At 35.7% G+C, this 21,917-nt stretch overlaps 3 protein-coding genes across 6 annotated transcripts in view; all 3 read right to left on the bottom strand.

Annotated features, from left to right (window-relative positions):
• The window catches only part of LOC118736882 (EH domain-containing protein 3), a 20,574-nt gene extending 8,755 nt beyond the window's left edge, over positions 1-11,819 (bottom strand). Inside the window, exons 1-3 of one of the 4 annotated variants that reach the window (XM_036466996.1) lie at positions 11,731-11,819; positions 10,024-11,317; positions 9,706-9,714 (exon numbers count right to left, since the gene is read on the bottom strand). In XM_036466996.1, the coding sequence (XP_036322889.1) occupies positions 9,706-9,714; positions 10,024-11,248 (1,234 nt within the window). In that variant the 5' untranslated portion in view covers positions 11,249-11,317; positions 11,731-11,819. Of the gene's footprint in view, positions 1-9,705; positions 9,715-10,023 lie in introns of all 4 variants that reach the window. The other 3 variants (XM_036466995.1, XM_036466993.1, XM_036466997.1) reach the window with 3 other exon arrangements.
• A 2,355-nt stretch (positions 11,820-14,174) lies between these two features.
• Positions 14,175-18,322, bottom strand: LOC118736883 (endophilin-A). The gene is made up of 2 exons (XM_036466998.1): positions 16,335-18,322; positions 14,175-14,974 (listed from the first exon to the last, which is right to left on the bottom strand). Exon 1 carries the CDS (start codon positions 17,951-17,953, stop codon positions 16,832-16,834), a length of 1,122 nt encoding a protein of 373 aa, XP_036322891.1. The 5' UTR covers positions 17,954-18,322; the 3' UTR covers positions 14,175-14,974; positions 16,335-16,831.
• A 190-nt stretch (positions 18,323-18,512) lies between these two features.
• LOC118738375 lies at positions 18,513-19,169 on the bottom strand. Its single transcript, XM_036469301.1, has 2 exons — positions 19,023-19,169; positions 18,513-18,958 (listed from the first exon to the last, which is right to left on the bottom strand). Exons 1-2 carry the CDS (start codon positions 19,074-19,076, stop codon positions 18,599-18,601), a joined length of 414 nt encoding a protein of 137 aa, XP_036325194.1. The 5' UTR covers positions 19,077-19,169; the 3' UTR covers positions 18,513-18,598.
• Positions 19,170-21,917: the final 2,748 nt, after the last annotated feature.

Genomic DNA, 21,917 nt, shown 5'->3' with positions numbered 1-21,917 from the left:
TCGTGATTACTCGAGTAATTGATTAACCGAATAATTGATTAACCAACTTGCTCGAGTAATCGAATAATCGCACAGGCCTAGTTTTGCATATTAAGTTATGGGAACGATTTATTCACATGGAATTGACGATAGGGCTGATTGCTTTGTATCCAGTTCAGAATTTTATCGAGAATCATTCCTTAGATACTTCGCAGATTTGTTAGGTCAAGCATCATGTTTGCTCGTATAAGTGTTGTCAGCAACCTTTTGGGACTCAAAGCTTTTGATCTTCATTTGCCAGTCAGATTTGAAGGCCCGCTTGATTTAACCACTTACAAAGATCTTCAGAAAAGTAAAGTTATATTAAAATTAATTATTCCGACTATATGTACATATACTACATATACTAAGTATTTAGTTATTTAGACTAAATTGTACGACTCGACGAGATTGGCATTGCCTACTGTCGCGCAGAAATAAGTAAACGACGAAAATCGTCGAAAACTATACAGTGCTGCCAAGTCTTTCCGTTTTAATACACTAGTCAAGTGGAAATTTCAGGCAATGCCGCGCAATTTTCGATACATTCGCAATGAAGCTGACAGCCCTAAGCATCGAAATCTCATTATTGTGATTCCGTTGAAAATTTTTTTTAATATTTTAAGGCACATTTTCTAAGCGTATCTAAACTGTTTTGTCATCTTAGGTGATTTTTTGCAAAAAATACTTAAACAACTTTTTTTATTCACAAAGCACTTAATTCTTGGAGGTATTTTCAAATCGGTCCAGCTCACATAAATCTTAATATTTTTCCGAAATACTTCGGTGAAAGTCTTAAAATATAATAGATTTTATAATTCCAGTGGAAAAACCGTACCGATTTGTTTGTGTATGGGGAGTGATGCAGTCTAATGCACATACATACTAACATATGTACATACAAACATTAAAATTCAGATTAAAACACAAATGTGTATGCTATGTATGATCTTTGGACGTAAACAATAAACTTGTACAAAAATACCAAAGCAATTATTTTGATTCAATAAATGTGGTATTTTTGTATAAATACCCTAACCGGATATTAGCTTAAGGTTTATGTGCGTAAATATCAGCATGTGTATGTACATTAGACCGAAACATCTTAAAAACAAAAAAGAAGTCGCCGCAAGGCACATTGAACAGGTAGAATCAGTAGAGCAGCTGATTTGATTTTATTTTTTCAAATTATTTGGTCGCGAAAACTTCAAATATTTTTAATTTCTTCTCGCAAAAATTCTAAATTGTTAAAATCTACGAAACCTTTTTCCATTCAAAACAAGCGATTGAACGCTCGCCCAACTCAGCAGAACAACCGCTGATTACTGAGCCTTGCAAAGGATGGATGAATGCTTCGAGAAGCAAAGAAATTTACTCAGAAAGTTGCTACAATTTTTATTTTTTTCAATTTCAATTTCTAATTTTATTTTTTATTTTGTTATTGTTTTTGATACTCTCGATACACCCCTGAGCCTAAAGTAGTTTTGAAAGTCAATTCAAGTCAGAAGAATTAAAAACACTTCCTTAACAAAAAATTAATGGTTTTATGCACTTGACTTTACTCACATTAGGGCACTACGTCAGGGTAAAAAGATCTGAGATCTGGTGGGTAAGAACTAGAACGGGCCACTTGAGATCATTGAACTTTGGAACAAAAGAGTTTTCTCCACGAGACAAGTACATCGATTTATCATACTTCAAGATCCGACTGTAAATGCCAAAGATAATTTAAAATGGCGACCCCTTTCGGCAAAACAAAAATTTCGAAATTGCTTTGTAAAAATTCTTTAGACCCAACAATGTACAAGCGAACTTACTTCAAGTAGGGTCTAATGTACAATGTATAACCTACAGATGAGTAAAAAATATTTGCAGTTGCTATGCAGATAGCAAACACATTTCGAAATTTTAAAGTTTTTTTTTAATTATATATCGATGGCCCTCTGCAATAACCTCACAATGCAAAATTCAAAAAATTAAAACCTTTACTTCTGTTAAATGGCTCAAGTTTGTAATCCTTGCCGAATCCATGTCTAATCGTTAGTACTTACTTTAGCAATCCTAACTACTTACTTTAGTAAATGTTGGACATGGATTAGACAAGGATTAGGACGAGAGCCACCTAAAAGAAGTAACAGTTTCTTTTTTTTGGCTTTGATTTGTATCACTGATGCAGAGGACCATCGATATGTAAATATATTTTCACAAATATTTCCCACGTAATTGACTGCTACATCACCGAAAATAAGAACCTCTTTGAAACATGTCTCCAAATTCTAAAAACTTCATATATACAAATGGATTTTTCGTAACTCTCACAGATAAATCTAAAACGCTTTAGGGCCTCTTTCTCAAGTATTTAGCTTTTAAAAATTTATCTGTCCTTTAAATAAATTTTTTGAGAACAAAATTTGTGTCTGAGAAAATGGCCCTCAGACTCATGAAGTGCGTTATTCTTAAATTGCTAATTGAACATTTAGAAATTATTGTTTTAGAATTGAGGCAAGCAGATAAGCCAACTTATCGCTATCGAAATGAGCTGAAATTTTAGCTGTTGTATACGCTTTAGATAAAGACAAGAAGGCAAAACTTAGCTGCCCACTCAACGGTGTAGCTATAAAAATATGAAGACTTTTTATGTCGAAAATCAATATTTAAACAAATAAAAGGCAAAAAGTAACGAGACAAAAATGTAAGTTAAGGCAAATGTTACAGTTTTGCACTTACTCTCAGTTTTGCATTTTACAGTTATCTTTTGCTTAGTTGGAAGTCAGATGACTTTTTTCTAAATTGTAATTTATTCAAGAAGTGATCACCAATAAATAATATGGTTAATCAGGAAACATAAATGTAAATAATAGATTTACTGCGGAAAGGCGGGACCGCATGGAAAGTGGCAAAAAATTGTGAAGTTTGCCACATGAAAATGTTAAGACTGAGAAAAAATATAGCCTAGAGTGTTACTAAGGACAAAGGAAGTCTGTCAAAATATATTACAGTCCGATATCTTGTGAACTTAGTAGCAAGTAGCGCTGCAGCCACTACTACAGAAGCGCTTAAGGTATTAAAATTGAATGCAAATCAGTAGATAGTGAGGCAAAAAATTGCCAAATCGAGCGCAATGGATCATAAAAGAAGGAATACGCAAATTTGATTAAAATACATGTGCGAGTGTGGCAGTGTTTTCCTGCATCGCCCGAAAACCGGACGGTTGCCTTTTGGGATATATTAGGCCTTACAGAATGCAATAAAAAACACATTTCTAAGACTTAATTGAGGGTTATTTGGACTGACAAGACTAAATTAATCGCTTTCAATCAGATGGCCGGGCATGGTATTGGATCAAAGGCCCAAAATAAGCCTAAGCGCATCATGTAAGGCAAACTGTGAATCACAGTGGTCGGTCAATAATAGTTTGGGGTTGTATTTCAAAAATATTGTTGGTCCGTTAGTACGCATTATGCGTAAGGAACAGTATCTGTTCATATTTCAACAAAATTTGCAATATGTAGTCGAAAAAATTATAGTTTCTGCTGAAAAATCAACCAAAACGCACCTCACATGTTCGCAAAGACTGGAACAAAAGAAAAAATTTGCTAATTTGAAATGACCTCCACAATCCGAGGACATGAATCTGATCGAGAATTTGCGAAATCAACTAAAAGAGCAGCTTACTAAGTATCCAAGTCCGTCCAATGGAGTACATAAGCTGTGAAAGCAAACCAAGGATATATGGGAGGCTATACCTCCAGAATTTTTACAGAGATACACATTAGGTATCCCAAATTGCAACCAGGAACTAAAAAAAGCAAAAGCATACTGAACATTGTGTTAATAATTCCTTTTTTTCGTGAAAATTGTCAAAAAGTTATTAAAAATATATGAGTGCAAAACTGTAACATTTGCCTTAATTTACATTTTTGTCTGCTGGTTTTATTAATGTTGTTGAATTGACTTCAAATCGTTATGACAGAGGAAGCAAAGATGTACCAATAAAAATATACAACAACAGTATGAATGTCGTTAGAACTTGGAAAGATAGCGACGGCTGAAATAAAAAGTGTTACTCCATGTTACAGTTTTGCTCGTCACTGTACATATACAGTTAACGTAGAAAGTCAACAGCTGTGTGGTTGTAATTATTAAATAATGCATTCGTCAGGCACCAAGGTGCGCGTTTTACTGAAAACCTTGAACCTTACATGTTAGCCGTAAGGTGCACAAAAACCAGTTTGCCGGAGAAGCGGCTGATGGCATGCCATGTTATTTGTGGTGGCGAATCGCAAATGAAACACATCGACATTTGTTGAGGCGCCAAGCAGGGGGAATAGCTTAGATTTTAATTGGAAATGAAATTCTCGAAAGGCAGTATATGAATTATATCTTTCTTTCTACATAATGTGTATATTCTGTATTTGTACATTTTTACAACCTGTTTCAATTTTTGGTTAAGTAATTGCATGGACAAAGTCAGGTTTCGCTGAGGAATAAATTTTCCCGCATTATTTTCTTAAAGAAAACTGACGGCAGCCTATTTGCCTACTACTTCAAAAAATTTCCTAAGATTTTTCTAAGGGCCGGTTGCAGGGAAAAAGTTCGACATATGTACTTTATATTTTGGTTTCGGAATCTTTCCTTTTTTTGAATTTTGCTGGACTTACCGGACTGTTTTCGCAGACTTCTCAAGGTTTTTTGGAATTTTTCGGGATATGATATAACCGACATTTCGCAATACGAATACGATTGATAGGGTAATAAAATCGCAATCAGAGACGTTGTCGTCTGCAGACGAATCGTTCGTGTAGCCTATCGTTCGAGATACATAATTAAGCAGTAAATTTCTATACTCCACAAAGCTTTGCAAATGTAGTGCTTTAGCGAAAAGCGTTCGGGCTTTATTAAGGGAAAATTGGAGGTAAATTTAATGTAAGGTTAACAGATGCGGCGCACTTTTTTTTAGTAAACTTTAACCCTGGACGTGCTTCGTTAGTCGAATCGACTTTTTGTCAATCGTAGTTTTTAGCCATTTGAAACTTATGCTTTATTCGACTAGAATTCAATGGGCTACAAAACAGTATACTCAGAATCTAATTCAAAAACTCGAAATTTTTTAAGAAAATTTGTTGAATTTTTTTTCTATAGGCAGAACAGAACAGATTTTAAAATTTTCAGGCAATAGCTTCATGCGAGTATCGTTTATTTTTTTGTTTGTTTATGTGAAATATTTTATTTTTATCAGTATTTTTCTTTTAATCAAAATATGCTGAAATAAAATTGAAAATAAAAAAATATTTTGCTGGAAACCCACCCCGGAAAAAAAATCTTGGCTACGGCCCTGGTTACAATAAAAACATAAAATACAACTTCTACAAATAGTCTAAAGCTTAGGAGAATTCAATAAATTTGACTACAGATTTGCAACTTTATGATCAGATTTTTTAGAATTTTTATCGGGTATGCAGTTTTGTAGCTCATTAAATTTTAGTGCAGTAATGTGCAAGTCTGATGAAAGGCAAGTTTCAACGGGCTAAAAAATGCGTTGATTTTTAATAACTTTTTTTGGTGGACGGAAGACTATTCCAGTGCACTGTATATGCATCCTAAGTGCGAGTATTTACATACACAAACGAATCACAATTTTTAGGCGGCGTATATGCTCAATTCGAGTCACCCCTTATATATAGTTAATGTTTTCTGTAATTTTCAAACGCTTTCAAGTGTGAACTGACATTTTTTTTTACAAAAAAAAAAGAATTTAAATTAAAACAAAAAACGACCGATATGAGTCAGAGCAGAGTTGTGCATGACTGACAGTTGAATGTGAATTGCGTACGAAAATTAGTCAACAGGTTTGTTAAGAGAAAACGAAAGCTTAAAAACACAAACAACATTAGTATGACGGTAATTAATTTGGTTAGCGATGCAGTGGAACTGAAATAATGGATTTCTGTTACTTCAGGTAAGTTTAAAACAAAAAATGTATATTCTTACGATTTTTACAAATAATACAGAGCTGTACAGATCGCAGTGGGTGAAAAATTAGGTAAAGTTTCGAAAACTTCCAATTTAAGGAGTCTCTAGACTTTTCCATGTTAAACAAAAAATGTTCATCCTTATCATGAGTCTCATTTGCCCCGGGCGAAACTCAAGCTAAAACTTAAATAGAACTTTTGAAAAAAAAAATAAAAATTTTAGGTATTCAGCCCTACTCTGGGCGGGACAGTCACTATAGCCTAAACTCAGCGACGACTTACACCTGAAACAAAAGTTGGTTTTGAATGTATTAAAACAGTGATTTGTGTCTTCCTTCTCGACAAAGAGCGTGCGTTTGACAGCACGTCAAATAGAGAATAAAAATATGCCGCCAGCGATCGATCAATGGCTACAAACCTTTCTCTAAACTTCAGACAGTTTAACGTCGACTCCGAACGGCGATTTTATTTTTATGAGAAGCTGTTTATCATGGCAGAAATACACTCGGAGGTTTGCCATCGCCTGCCGAGGGGCGACCGCTATAGAAAAAAAAAAATTTTTTTTGATGTTGGGTGGAACCGGGCTTGAACCCACGCCTTGCAGAATGGTAGCACGCACTGCGAACCACTACACCACAGCGGCCGGCATTAAAGAGAATGATGAACGATATTTTCTTAAAACAAAGTGTACTGATATATTTCTTTATTTGTTTTTATCCGTTTCATACATTATTGTCTAATTTTGGAGTGGTTTAGAAGGTGTTAAGTTAAAATTGCCAAAATAAAAATGTTTCATTAAAATTTATTTAGTAGAGATTTATATCTTTTTTAATCATTTCTTTCTTTCTATCTCTTAATCATTGTTTTTTTTTTTAATTTATCCCATTTGCATCACATTACGATCGCGAATTATTGTACAATGGGTTTGGCCGCGTTAGAATTTGCCATATTGCCGCCGACGTAATTGCACCCTCTTCCCCTATTGAAATCCCAGAGTACGACAGCCAAGTAAAAATACTTCGTAACACATAAATATGAGTTCTTTCAAAGCTTATCAACCATGTTGATATTCCCCTACATATCAGCCTTAAAATGAAATTTTTTGCGATAAAAAAAGCAAATAAAGTAACTTGTTGTGTGTTTACCCAGTGAAACTGTTATACAGCAAAAATGGAACGGCAGTTCTATGCAAACGAATATCTGGTAGGACTGGTGCTAAATTGGCATATTTTGAGCTATATTTAGAGTCGATATGGCATTCGTTTTGTCTACAGAACATTCAGTACTTATTGTGGTGGGTGGGTAGTACTAGTGAGAAACGGTGTAGTTCCGATCCTACCTTGATATAGTTACACTTATGACGGGGTATCTTAGGCAAACACTGCCAAGGCGACAGTAGTCTCAAGACCGACCCAAATGCCGGTGTCGCATGTGTGCGTGCATTCATACAAATGGGCGAGAAGTCAACTCCTTAGCAGCGCTAAAAAATTCAACAGAATGTGTCATCAACGAAACTGATTGTTCAATAATTAGTAACTTTTTCTAGTTTTACTTGCTATTAGTAAGAATACCTATCTGGGCACATGTCGAAAAGAATGCTTATCACCCCAAGTGATAAAACGATGACTGGCTTAAGGCAACGAGGTGTATTAGATAATCAAATGGCATATCTACTAAGCTGAGCGACAGTAGCATCAAAGTGTAAAGAATTTGCCATGCACATAACATATGTATGTGAGTATTTAAACCATATTCTGTACATATGTATGTACGTACATGCACATGTACAGATTTGTTTATTACCATGCTCAGCCGGAAAATTTTGCTTATCTAAGCAGGGGATTTGGCGCCTGCCCGAGGAAGGATAGAGGGCTTTAGAAAGCGTTAAAATTGGCTCAAAATGACTAGTTGACGTATGTACATATACATATGTATACGAATGTAAATACATATGCTTCTACGCACGCATATCGCTAACTTAATAAAGAAAGGTCCTATCTAGCATTTTTGCTTCTTTGCGGATTGATTGAACTACTTAATAGAAAATGAAGTAATTCAGCTCCGAATGCATTTATAAAAGTATGTATTTTAATGAAGTATCTATGTAACTAATTTTATGCTATAGGAGTTATTTTTAAGTTGCAATAGGGCTTTATTTTGTAATCTGCCGACTGTTTATTAATAAAAAATAGTTAGGGACTTCTATATTAGGGTAACGATATTTATGTATATACATATGTAGGTATGTGTATATATCCAAATATTCCATCCGTACAGTTCAAAGGCTATCAGAAACTAATATACGCCTTTGTCAAATAAGTGGAAAGTGTGAAAAATTTTTTATTAACGCTTGATATTGCTTCTTTCTGTCTTTATTTCGCAAAACTTTATGCTTCGAAAGTGTAAAAGAAGATAAACAGATACGATCAAGTATCTAGTGCGAATAATTTAATAAATGCTATTAAATTCGTGCACAAACAAGCATACTAATTTTAATGCAATGAAATTGAACGTATGTACATACATACATACTTATGTAGGGTATTGCATACAAGGGTGATTTTTATTTGGCGACTACTTTTTTTTACTCTCACCTGAAACTTTGTGAGAAATACCTAAAAAAAATCTGTGAAAATTTGAGTCCTTAATATTAGAGAATTCAACTCTGAAGAAACCCTATCATTGACCAAGATTATACCATAAAATGCCTCTGAGCTGTAGACTTTTTAAGAAATAAACTAAAATTTTACGTGTATTTTAAACGGGAAATCTTTACATGCCTCGGTCGAGTAGTTAATATCAAAATTAAGGGCTCAGATTTTCATGTATTTTTTCTAGGTATTTCTCACAAAATTTCGAGGTAGGAGTGAAAAAAAATAGTCACAAAAAAAGCACATAGTACATTCATATGTATATAAAATTTTGGTAGACAGAAGATCATCTGCCTTTTTCCGGTCTTGAATATATCTTTTTTAAACTCACATAAAGTTGATAACAACTCTTCTCATGATTCCTTGAGTAGTTGTTCTCATTAAATGCTACTTAATTAGTATGTAACATTTTTTTTATGCTACTGACAGTTTATCTACAAAAAATTATGTTAATGCGTTTGTTCATGGCTGCTGTAGCCGGCTACCGCCTAGTTTGCTACATTTCCATTTCTATTTCATCTATGCCAGCTCTTTGCTTTGCCGGCACACGGTGGATACACCAGTACAATGGAAACTTGTTTTGTCGACATAGTAAATCACGATGAGTAACCAACAATGAGTTGCACGATCGTTATTTTTGCTGTTAAATGCTTTTTCTTTAAAGATTTTTTGTTTTTATTTCTGCAGTTAACTGGGTCAGCTTTTTTACTTGTCAATGTGTGAGTTGACTGGTTATTGCAAAAGCGTTATGAAGAAATTGCGGCTATCAACAATTTTTTAGAGTGTCACGTGCCTTTTTCTAGCACAAATAGTCTAACTTTTTTAAATGCTTAAACATTTATGGAGAGAAATAACGAAGAATGTGCCATATTTCAGAACTTTCCTGTAAGATTTTAGCTGCCTATTGTTAAATTAAAATTGCAATAAGACGTAATAACTATTTCTAATACTAGTATTTCTGCAGCCTACAGGTACTATATATATACCTATATAAATATATAACTGTACACGTGTAAATTTTGAAATTTAGAGTTTACTCAAATTATTTTAGTGGTGTCATTTACCTTTAAGTTCTGTTTAGTGACAATTGAGTGGAATCGCATACATCAGCATATAAATAAAAAAAAAATACAAAATTTAAGATATTAAATTGGGCATATAAAACGAAAATGCATGTAAGTATGTATGTATAAGTACGTAAGTTACTATGTTAATGCATGTATAAATATTATCAGAATGTAGTTATATAACACAAGCAAAAGCGAAAACACACATGAGCCGCAAACCCATAAGCAATGTAGCAAAAGGAATATGTACATACATACATATGTATTTTAAATGGTACCCAAAAACCCTTAATTAATTGAAGCGTTGCTACATACCTTTAACCACTGGCTCTGATACTAAAGTCATTTCCTCTTGCGGTATCATCTCCATCAGCCGCGCTATATCTTTAGCCAGCATATTGTCCACAATATCTAGCAAATGCGGTTTTAACGAATGGAATTTGCTAAAGTCTTGATGTTGCAGCACATCCTGCATTTTCTTGATATCGGGGAAGTCACCCGGTGAAATAGAGTGTTCCCGTTGTATGCGATCATAAATTTGCCCCAGATTTTTGATCAGGTCCTTCTTTTTGCTGTCTTTACCGAACACTGATGGCATATCTTTGCGCAGTTCCGAAATTATGAAGGCATGCACCTTTGCTAGACGCGCACGCTTAATCAAGTCGTTGAGTTTGCGCAGTGCTGCATTACGTGGCAGTGATTGCAAATCACGAAAGAGGTCCTGCTCTTCGTCTTCGAAGAGGCGGCGATTAGCATCGAAACGAAGTGGTTGATCCCAGAAAGAACCGATGTACACCCGCGCCACTTCGGGAGTTTGCAGCACCTTGCCCAAGGACCACATTAGCGCTCCGTATACACGCATAAGCTGCTGGTGATCAATCATATCAGCCTTATTGAGAATGATGCGTATTTTGTCATCGTGTCCTTTGAGCGCTTCAATGGAACGTCGAAATTCGTCGGAGATATCCAGCTTATGTGCATCGAAAAGCAGTATGATGCGATCTACACGCTCTGCAAACCATTCTAGCACACCGGTGAAGTCATATCCGCGATCGATGCGTTGTTTTTCCCCCGATAAAATACCGGGCGTGTCTACAATAGAGATTGCCTGCAAGACGGGTGAATTGAGAGTAGAGCACTGGAAACGATTTAAGAAGGCGTTGCCGTATTTACTCAACGGACGGAATTGCTTTTTGGGATCGACCACCAACGCATTACCGGGTATAACACCTTCTTTTTCATCGTGCATTACTGCAATGAAGCGATCTGTAGTAGGTTCGGGTCCAATGCGAATACCAGGGAAATCACGCTCCAATAGGTATCGAATAAACGTCGTTTTACCGGTAGAATACTGTCCCACAAGCAAGATCATCGGCTTGGCATCGAAGTCAGGATCTTCAAGCTTCGGAGAGTGAAAGTCGTGGAACTGGTAATGCTCCTCCAGAGGTAGCAGTTTACTGCGATAGATTTTTTTAAGTTCTCCCACCACATTTTCTACAACCTCTTGATTAGCTTTTTCACGTTTCAAAAAACTAAACATTTTGTTAAGATTTTACACAACTATAGCGAGACAACGTTTCACCAGCGAAGACTTCACTACACAGAAAGGCTGTAATATGTAATTTATAAAAAGAAATAAAATCACTTTAATTTGATATTTGCAATCCCGCTTATAAGTTATATTAAACAAACGCGCCCAAAAACAACTCGGAATGAATCACGCACACGCATACAGATTTATTTTTGGAAAAATTCCGTCACAATTTTCTTTCCCACTTGCCTCACTGCCACTTGTAGGTACGCTTATATACTGGGATTTGACCGCGTTTATTCGTAGATATTCCGCCCCAATCTTTTACAACCAAAAGCAACAATTCACACACCGCCTCATACAATCTTTCCAATTGGACTAATGAATCATCGCCTGCCTAACGACCAATGCATGAACCCAAATGCAGTGTTAACAATAATTTGGGGGAATGAAGTTGAATAATTTCTTTTTTAATTAACTCTTTTAATTACATTCACTTTTCTGTCTTTCTCCGTCCACGAATCTGCACAAACTCGTCACTGGAAATTGGTAAAAATATGAATAAGCAAACGTCATCCGCTTTTTGACATTCCATAGTGACTTTCTAATTGGGAGCTTTTGACATTAGCCAGAGTGGCCAGCGCACAAAGATTAAGGCGATGGCACCTGCAGAAAACGTATTGTCTTAGAACGTAGTTTTTAGCGGGCGATAAAAATTTCCGTTCGGTGACGTAAAGACAAATTTATTTCTATGATTTTTTGATGTAAAGTATCTGGCATAACAAAATTAATTGTAAGTGGATTAAAATCAATCTGAGTTCTTCCAGCTGTTGAACGGAATTCCATGCATGCGTGATAAGGTACCCTACAAGAAAAGGACCTTTTTTCTGACCTCTTCACTAACACACTAAAATATACACGAATACACAGAAAAACATTTGTAAAAATAACCTTAGGAAATACAATAAGTCGAAAAGAGACCTTTTAGCAGTGCTGAGAAAGGGACGCATAGTCACATGTACACAAAAGAACTGGTCAGGTTTTTCATATTACCCCCGAATTTCTGATGAAGAAATTGCAACATTTTTTCATCAGCACTGACCGTCAGGTTACCGGTCATTTGCCAGTAAGATTTCTTGTAGGGTAGACATAACAGTTGGTTCTACGTTACCGCAAGACCTGACCATATTTCCGGTCAAAACCGGGTGCGTCAGTGTTGGCAGTTACAACAAGATGTATGTAAAATTGTTAATGTTGATACACATACATGTATGTATGAACCAAACGGAAAATATGCTGGGATTAAAGACGTGCTGTCCTTCCACATGCCCTAATTTCACTTGCCTTGTGGACAGCACTGCCACAGACACTAAAATCTTGAGTGTTCTATTAGCGCCATATTTGAAAGCATGCATTGCTTATCACTCAGCTAGACCATAGTAACTCCAATTCGTACCGCTGTTACCATGACGCCATCATATAAAATAGCCTTGGAGGTAATTCAAAAACCTCCAAAAACGCCAACATGTTTATACATACATAGTGTTCACAAATGTGCGTTCATACGTATAGAAGATTGTTTGTGGACGTGCGCAAAATATGATGCGCAGTAGCGGGGCAAGGTGGTGCATTGATACTGATGCTGTGATATGCTCATTAGCGTGGGCCGAAAATCCGCTTTTTTAGAGTTTTGATTGGTAATAGCAAAAATATAGTTCATTATGCTCTAAAAAAATCTGTGGACAAGAGTAAAATTTTTGGTCAATATCTTAGGCTCGCCTAAGTCCATCAAAGTTGAAGTAATAAGGAATGCTTATTTCGATTCTCTTCAAAAATGCTCCATATACCAAAAAATGTAGACTAATACTTTCGAATATGATTGCAATTTTAGTAAAAAAATGTGTTAATTAATTATTTGAACTTTGATGGACTTGGGCAAGCCTAAGATATTGACCAACAATTTTCAGCTTTCACACAGATTTTTTATAGAGCATAATGAACCATATTTTTGCTATTACCAATCAAAATTCTAAAAAAAAACAGATTTTCCGCCCACGCTAATGCTCATCCAACTAGTAAAAAAGAATATACGTACTAAGTACATATATGCAAACATATCGGAATATGTATGTAGTACTTATATATCTAGCTGAATGTGATTTGGCCTCCGCTTGGCATTGACATTGTTGTCATAGTGAAAGCCATTTGCCGCCCCCATTTAATTAGAGGATTGGGAGTATTTACTCGCAGGGGTTGGCAGAAGTATACGGCACAGCATGAAAATTAAGAACAGATGCAAATGGACTTCTCGTACGCCTGCCATCGTTTGTAGTTTTTGCGTAATGTGAATCAATGCAAATTGGCGGGGGTGTTGCTTTCATTTAGCAGGTGTACATATATGTATATAGATAAGTTGGAAGCCATTCTAAAGGGTTTACCGAAAAAGGGCTGAATAAGGGCTTCTCTGAATGCCTTCTTCCTATTTATAATTTGCGCGAATGTATACGGTTATTTATTTAGCATTACAAATGAATTTCATTATGCTTTTTAGTTGCAATAAAACATATTTGATAAGGACCTTATAAATACATAACTCACGGAAGTAAGTTTTATGAATGGAAGAAGCAGCTTTAGAAGAATTGCTCTGAACACCCTTCTGAAGTACGTAAACGGAAAGCCCTTTAAATTTTTTCCACTCCATACAAAAAAGAAAGGACTGTAGTGTCGAAAGCTCTTGACTCTCAGAAAGACATTTTGGAAGGACTTATAGCTTCTAAAATTAACTACCGGGATGTAGCGGTATGTAAAAAGTGGTCGCCAGTGGTTAGGAGCAGTGGTAATAAGCCAGACATTACAGGAGCTAATTCGTTTACAATACATATATGCGTTTCAAAAACCATATACTAACTAAAAAGGTGGAAAGAAAGAAACTCGGAAAAGAGAATGCTTACGATGGAACGAAAGACACATTAAAAATAAAATTTTATTAATTTCTTTTTGGTTTTGTTTTTGTTCGCATTTTTAGCCTTCATTTTTGTCGCGCTTTGCATCAATAATTTCAGCATTTTTTCTTGCTTGCATAACGTAATTAATATTATATATCTTAATATCAGCATATCGTAAACCTTTTAATCCTTCTTTACGGGTTCTTTTTTGTGTGTTAGCATTATACATAATTAATTTTCATATTCCATATTAACCTTTAGTACTTGTATATAGTATTTGTGTATGTATGTATTTACTCGTATGTATAGGGGTAGGTAATTGTTACATTATACTTGTAAATTTTCATTACAATTATTATTGTTTTAATTCATCGTAATTGCATCAAGTTGCATATAAGTATGTATGTATTTATTTATTTATGTATATATTTTCAATACATTATTGTTTTTCGTTTTGCTTAGCCTTTTCATCTACATATATAAGTATGCATGTATGTATATAATTATTAAATCAATGTTAAATTTTTGTTTATTAGTTCTTAATATTTGTTATTCCAACATGAGACTGCTAAATCTTCTTTAGCATTATGCATGTAGGTAGTAATTATCCTTATATCTTCGTCTTATCGTGGGTTATTTACGTTTAGGTCTTTCATTCATTGCTACGGGCCACATTGCTATGAGACACCTTGCCCTGCAAAACTGTTTATTGTTATCAGTTTTTAACTGATCGGTTTTCAGTATGCTTTCACATTGCTATACCACAAAATAAAATGGACAAGTTCTTCAGCTGAAAAAAAGAATACAGAAAATGAAAAAATAAAAATAAAAATAAAAGCGAATTGAACAAGTATTTAGGCCCGTAGTCTTACAAGTAGTCGTAAGCTAAATCAGATTCCAGTTAAAAAGATTTTGAATTAAAAATTAACCAAGCACTATTAAGAAGTTACTACATATTTTAATAAGTTGTGTCAGCGGATTACTTACATACATTTTTGAAAATAAGTTAATGCATACATATGTATGTATGGAATTTGTATTTATAGGAAATAAAGAGATTCCTAAGTGATATCGCTACTGGTATGCTTATGTATTTCAGGTCAAATTTATCGAGATATTATTTAATTGTGATGCATAACTTTAACTTAGAACGAGAAATAAAACGTATTTTGCTTGTACTATGACAGAGTTTAAACACGAGTTAATTTTACAATACAGATGTAATGTGAAAACTTGCTTCTAAGTTCTTTATGATTACGGGCCAATGTTCAAGAAAAATGGTTGATAGTAAAATCAGGACATTAAAAAAAAAACCCCAAACAACTAATGGCAAGAGTTCTACTAATTGACTTTCAATTTACTTATCGAATCGTCAACAATTTTCTTATAGAAGCTCTTTATAAAAGGCAACACACTTTCGTAAAATTCTTTATCGCAGTAAGCTATTTAAACAAGCATTCGAGCGGCCTTTCAGCCAATAGCCATATAAAGTTTATTTCAAGCAATATCTTTCAAAACTGTTTGAAACCGCACTTCCAGCGTTGGAGCCGTAATACCCTTGCGTACATTTGGCAACTTAAATGAGCTTATAGAACTTTGCTTGTCATATCTATTTAATATTTTATATTTTTTAACAGCTTAGTTACAGTATTTGTTTTAACAAACTAAAATAGTATTTAACACAGCAAAAATTGTAAGTAAACCCTATACATTTTCTCTTTTAATCCACTGATAAATTTTGCTTTCAGTTTTTACGTTTTTCTAGTTACGAGGTTTAGCTTATGACACATCTTGTTTTTTTTATTTATTTAATTTCAGTGGTCTGTTTTCTTTTTAAATACAATATATGTAGTCCGAATGGGTTTGCTTTCTAGCTCGCTTGTTTCTTTTTTTAATTTTTATTTTATATTTAGTTTAAGATCTTTTCAATAAATGTATAATGTATATTTAAGGTATTTAGGAATTTAGGAGCTGCTGCTCTCGTGTTTCTTTGAATTTATTTTATAATTTTTTTATACGCTTTTTTCTTCGCCTCGAAAACATATATACGATTTATGTAAGAGTCATAATAAATATACACGTATATAATATTACTGTTTTATACTTAATAAATACATATACATATAAATATAAATAACAAAACAACATACACAATGAAGGTAAGTTAAGAGCAAGAAATGGTAACAGGGAATAAGTTCGTTCGTGTATTCGTAGATGGTGTGTGGGGGTATGTGATGACTTGAGAATGGCAAAAATGTTAGGGTGAGTACTTTATCGCGATAATTGTCGGATAGGTAGGCAATAAGATAGGAGTTACATAAATACTCATAGTAGCACAATAAATTTTCTTTTTCATATTAATTTCAAACATCATGTTAAAAGCTTCTCGATTTGGAATTGAATGTAATTGAAGTATTTATGAATTGATCTTTGAAATCTTAATCTCCATTGAATTTAATAGTTATAATAAATACACATCTCAAATTTTACGTTTGGTCTTAAATGTTTCAGTGGAGTTTTTTTTTGTTTTTTTTATAGCTTTTTTAATTTTAATTAACCGTTAAATTTAATATTAAATAATTAATTATTGTTGCTTATGGTTTGATGAAGTGCTTTTCTCTCATCAATGCAGCTTAGCATGCTCCCCTTAATTGCCATTGGGCAGTGGAACCACAATTTGCACATATGACTGTGGGAAGTAGCCGGTGCGTCCATTCAAGGAGCCTTCATACCAATTGTCGTCCACACGACTCAACAATGTAATTGTATCGTTTTCTTTGAAACCCAATTCGCCTGGATTCTCTGGTTCAAAATCGTACAGTGCCTGGCAGCAAGGTTGCTGCTGGCGCTGTGGTGTAGTGGCTCCCGCCACCAGCGACTTGGCTGGCGAGCGCAAGGGCGAGGGCAGCGGTGATGCCGTTGAAGCCCTGTGTGCCGGTGTGCTCACGCTGTCCGTGTCGTTAGTGCCGGGGCCATCCAGATTCAGATCCAACAGCGTCTTGGGCACAAATTCCGCTTTTGGTCGGGCTTCGGCCTCTTCTCGTTTTTCATGAAGTGTCTCCTGCAAGCCACGCAGAATTTCTGCGCACTGCGAGTGGAATTCGAAAAGCGCCTCAGCGAACGTTACCAATTGTGACACGTGTTCTGTGTCGTTTTCGAGCAAGTTAAACATGCCCATTTGCGCTAAATGTAGCGATTCGGCAAATTTCTCCTCGGCGCCTCGAATCTCCTCGTCTTTGGCTTGCCGGCGACGCTTGCAGTCAAAGTCGAGGCGTCGTCCTTGCAACTTTTTGCGATGATGCATCACCTCTTTCAGTTCCTTAGTTTGTAGATGATGAAGTGGTTCTAAGACGTTTTGCTTTATATTGTCATCTAGCGAGTATTTTACATCAGCCATTTGTCTCAGCGCCTCGCCGAATTCGACGAGCGCCTGCGCGAATACACTATTCTCCTCACCCAACTTTTTGCCGTACATCAGCATACAATCGGCGAGTAGACCTTCAGGTTGAGGATACGTATTGGACTTAGCCTGGCCGGACAGTTTAGAGATGCCCTTGACGGCGGCCATTTTTGCACGCGCCGTCGGATTTGGCTGCAAGAACTCCTTTGTCTTCAACTGCAGCTCTTCGACCAGTTCAACGGTAACATCCGTCTTGCGCTCCATTTCCATGAAGTCCATATCCAGCTTAGTACCTTCCGCCCCACCCATTTTCTCCGTCACATACTGGTTCGCCTTGTTAATTTGTTTTTTCAATCCTGCGAACGCCATCCCTGCTACTTTCGCTTTTTTTCACTCACTCGGCCTCCTCGGTGCACACTGCGATTTTCACTAGAGCGTTCAATTACGCGTATTTCTGGTTTTGCAAACACCGATACGGCTTATCGGACTTTCGATTTGCACTTGGGAGTTGTTTCTGGTTTGATTTTCTGCTTTTCTTTGATGAAATTCAGTTTTTTCTACTTTTTGCGCTGATGGAGTTTTCTTGCGCTGCAAATCGATATTTCACATCCAAGGAATTTGTGTACTTTGTAGTGGAGCTTTCGGTGTATGTTGGAGATAGGAGAAGAAATGACTGGAAAAAGTGTTTTGCACTGCGCCAACATGCCCCAAAAGCGGGTGGAGGGCAACTTGACAGTTGGTTTTTGGGGCTGTTTCTGACATTCGTGTAAAAGCTCAACTGTTGGTAAGGCAGGCCAGCTTAGCTGGCAAAGCAGTTTCTTTAAGGCGGTTCAGAAGTTGCACAGAGATGCATTTGGAACAAAGTAATGTTGATGGAATTTTTGATTAAGCGTTAAATTAAAAACAATACCTTCGAATAATTGCTTTATTAAACAATAACAAATACAGTTGTTTCGTAATTGTGTTGGAAAAAAACGAATATATTGTTGTAATGCATAAACATATATCTCTTCTTTAGGAGTTTGTTGCGTCTGCTGCTGTTTGTCCTGATGCCTCGGACGTTGCAGTCTGTGCGCGAACCTTAGCTTCGTCGTCAATGGCTTTCAACTCAGCTTTGGATTTGGACAGCTGTAAAGCAACACACCGCATTTGAAACCAAGGAAGAGTTGAAACTGTACTGCAGCTATTGAATCCCAATTCAGCGTTGCCCAAAGTGTCCTGCACACGTTGTTGCAAATCTGCTGGAAGTTCCCCGGGCGTTGTGAGAAGCTTCTGCGCTTCAGCGTTTAAGACGACATTCTGGAAAAACTCTGGTGGCGGCGGCCCTGCACGGCCAATGCCCAGCCCAAGACCTAAGCCTAGACTCAGTTGAGCCTGCAAGGCGAGTGTATTTTTAATGAGTACTTAAAACCGTTATATTATTTAAAAAAAAACTTACCTTTGCTGCTACAAAACCACTAACTAAGAAAAAAAGTAATACAAACTTCATCATGAATGAATTATCTTAACTTAATATTTATAAAATCCTGTTAGTTATTAGCTGCTTGCGCTACAATTTTGACTTTGTTCGTTAAACTTTTCGTATTTGATAGCTAACCCACTGGACTTGATTCGCTTTTATATCCGAAGCGGTAAAGAAGCTTATCTTTTAGGTGCGTAGATTTTTCCTTTGAATCACTTATTCTTATATTTGAGCAATTTGGTATTTGATTTATGTGGTCATCGCGTCATCTCAGGGCCACATACCTACTCTCGTACACATGGACTTACATACATACATATGTACATTAGACTGCATCACCAAAAAAAGTTGCAGGTTTTCCGCCGGGATCACACAATTTATTATATTTTAAGACGTCCACCAAAATATTTCGCAAAAATTATAAGATTTAAGCGAGCTGGACCGATATGAAAATGCCTCCAAAAAAGGATTTTTTTATGAATAAAAATAGTTTTTAGTTTTAGTTTTAGTTTAGATGACAAAACAGATTAAGCTTAAAATATCTGCATAAAATATTATCAATCAATATTCTATCATTCTGATTTAGACTTGTGGGATCTCGATAAAAAGGTATTCATTCGTGTCCCCTTTTTTTGTTTAAATACCAACACATCTTAATTCAACTTTGACTGATGTTCGTTCATCCTACCTTTCTTCTTCATCCTCTGAATGAGCTTATTAGCAAAGAAATAAAAAGGGTTAGAAAATACCTTTCCAATAATACCTTGCAAGTCTAAATCGGAAGAGTTTAGGTTCAGTTATTCAAGTTTTTCTTATACCAATCTTTGAAAAAAGTCAAAAAAACAGCATCAAAAATCTCATTATTACGATTCCGTTCAAATTTAAAAAAATTGGCCCGTAGTCATAGTCAAAATAAAGTCGACTTTAAAGTTAGTTGCAGCTTTTTTGACAGATATCCCATTGAAAATTATGTCAAAAAGCTGCAACTAACTTTAAAGTCGACTTTATTTTGACTATGACTACGGGCCATTGTTTTTTTTTTTAATATTTTTATGTTAATTTCTTAAGCTCAAACCGTTTTGTCATTTGAGGAGATTTTTTGGAGGTATTTTCAAATCGGTCCAGCTCGCTTAAATCTTAATATTTTTCCGAAATATTTTGGTGGACGTCTTAAAATATAATAGATTTTATAATTCCAATGGAAAAATAGTACCGAGTTTTTTTTGTTTTTTTTGAATGTGGAGTGATGCAGTCTAATGTACACGCATCTGCACAAATATGCACTTTTCTTACTCTATTTACGCTAATCTCTTCTATCATGCGGCGACTGTTATCTTTAGTTCTAACCACTAATTTACGGATCTATTTTTATTTACTTTAGTGCATAAGAGTATTGCATTCATTTCCACAAACACGCACTGATTACAATTGGTGTTATAAATCTGTGGTCATATGCAATAACCGCCTAAGTCGACTTAAGAAACTAATTGAGTTATATATATTCTATCGAATTTTGCAATTAAGTACTATTCATGCGTATGTATGTGAAATCCTCATCTCGACAGGTAGGCTATTGTACAAGTTATAGACGAACATATTTTGGTTTTCCCATAAGGCTAACATGCAATCCAAATGTTAAAAACGTTCTTTCTTGAATTTTGGGTCTTCGACTTAGGCGGTTATTGCATGAAACCAAAAAAATATCTTTTGCCGCAGTTGATGATTAAGAGGCAATGATTCATAAATTTTTGCTATCGCCCCGAGCCATCCTCCAGTTCGTTGAGGTTATTAATCACACTCCTCCTACTCCGTTCCTTCGCCGTAGAAAAAGTTGCAGTTTTTGTGGTAACAACGAAAAGGTTATAAATTTCGCAAATACGGTGCAGCACACCCACCTTCAATACGAACCGAATTTAAAGTCGATAGCATCAAAACTGCCGAAGTTGATGTACCGAAGAACTCTGTAATATATAGATATGTATATATCTAAACCGAATTTCATAGTGCAATATGCATTTCGCGGCTGTGTAGGAACCGTTTTAGGATCATTTAAAATGGTTTTTCAGTTCTTTAGACTTATTTTTTCGATTTTTCTAGGACCTTTTTTCGGTTATTCCGAAACAGTTTTTTGTTCTTGTAAGAGCCTGGGTTACCTCTGCAAAGATGAAGATGGAAATCTGGTAACAGATGTCCAGAGTACACTTGGGTACACTATGGAGGGAACACTTCTCAACGCTTTTGAATGGCGACATAGGTGGCGCCTTTGATGAAGAAGAACCCGAACCAATGTACAGGGACGAAGCTCACGTCCCTCAACTCGACCAAGATGAGGTGAGAACAGCAATAAAGCAGCTTAAGAACAACAAGGCCCCCGGAGTCGACGTTATAGCGGCCGAGCTGTTCAAAGTCGGTGGCGAAGTGTTGGTGGGGCGCATGTACCAGCTTTTAAGCAGAATTTAGTCTGATGAACACATATACGAATACTGGAATCATAGTATACTTTGCCCAATCTACAAGAAGGGAGATCTCAATTATCACGAAATAAGCCTTCTTATTATTGAAAAAAAAAACAAGGTCCTATCGACAATACTGTGTGGAAAACTGACGCAGTTCACGAACCAGCTGATTGGACCTTATCAGTGTGGCTTCAGACCTGGTAAGTCCACCATTGACCAGATCGACACACACCATCTCTTTGGCGATTAAACGAAATATACTTGTTAATTTGTTTGATATATTTTCTATTTAGTAATTTTTATGCAAATAAAAATCGTCTCGGATTTTCAGCAAATTTTTCGATTATTTCCTTTTGAATCATCTCGTGGTTTTCGATAACGAGTTTTCTATGGACGCTCATGAGTATGCCTCCAG

The sequence above is a fragment of the Rhagoletis pomonella genome, unplaced genomic scaffold, assembly GCF_013731165.1.
Source record: "Rhagoletis pomonella isolate Grant_MI unplaced genomic scaffold, Rhpom_1.0 Rhpom_scaffold_00004, whole genome shotgun sequence".
NCBI lineage: Eukaryota > Metazoa > Arthropoda > Insecta > Diptera > Tephritidae > Rhagoletis > Rhagoletis pomonella.
This window is presented reverse-complemented; position numbering and strand designations above follow the sequence as displayed.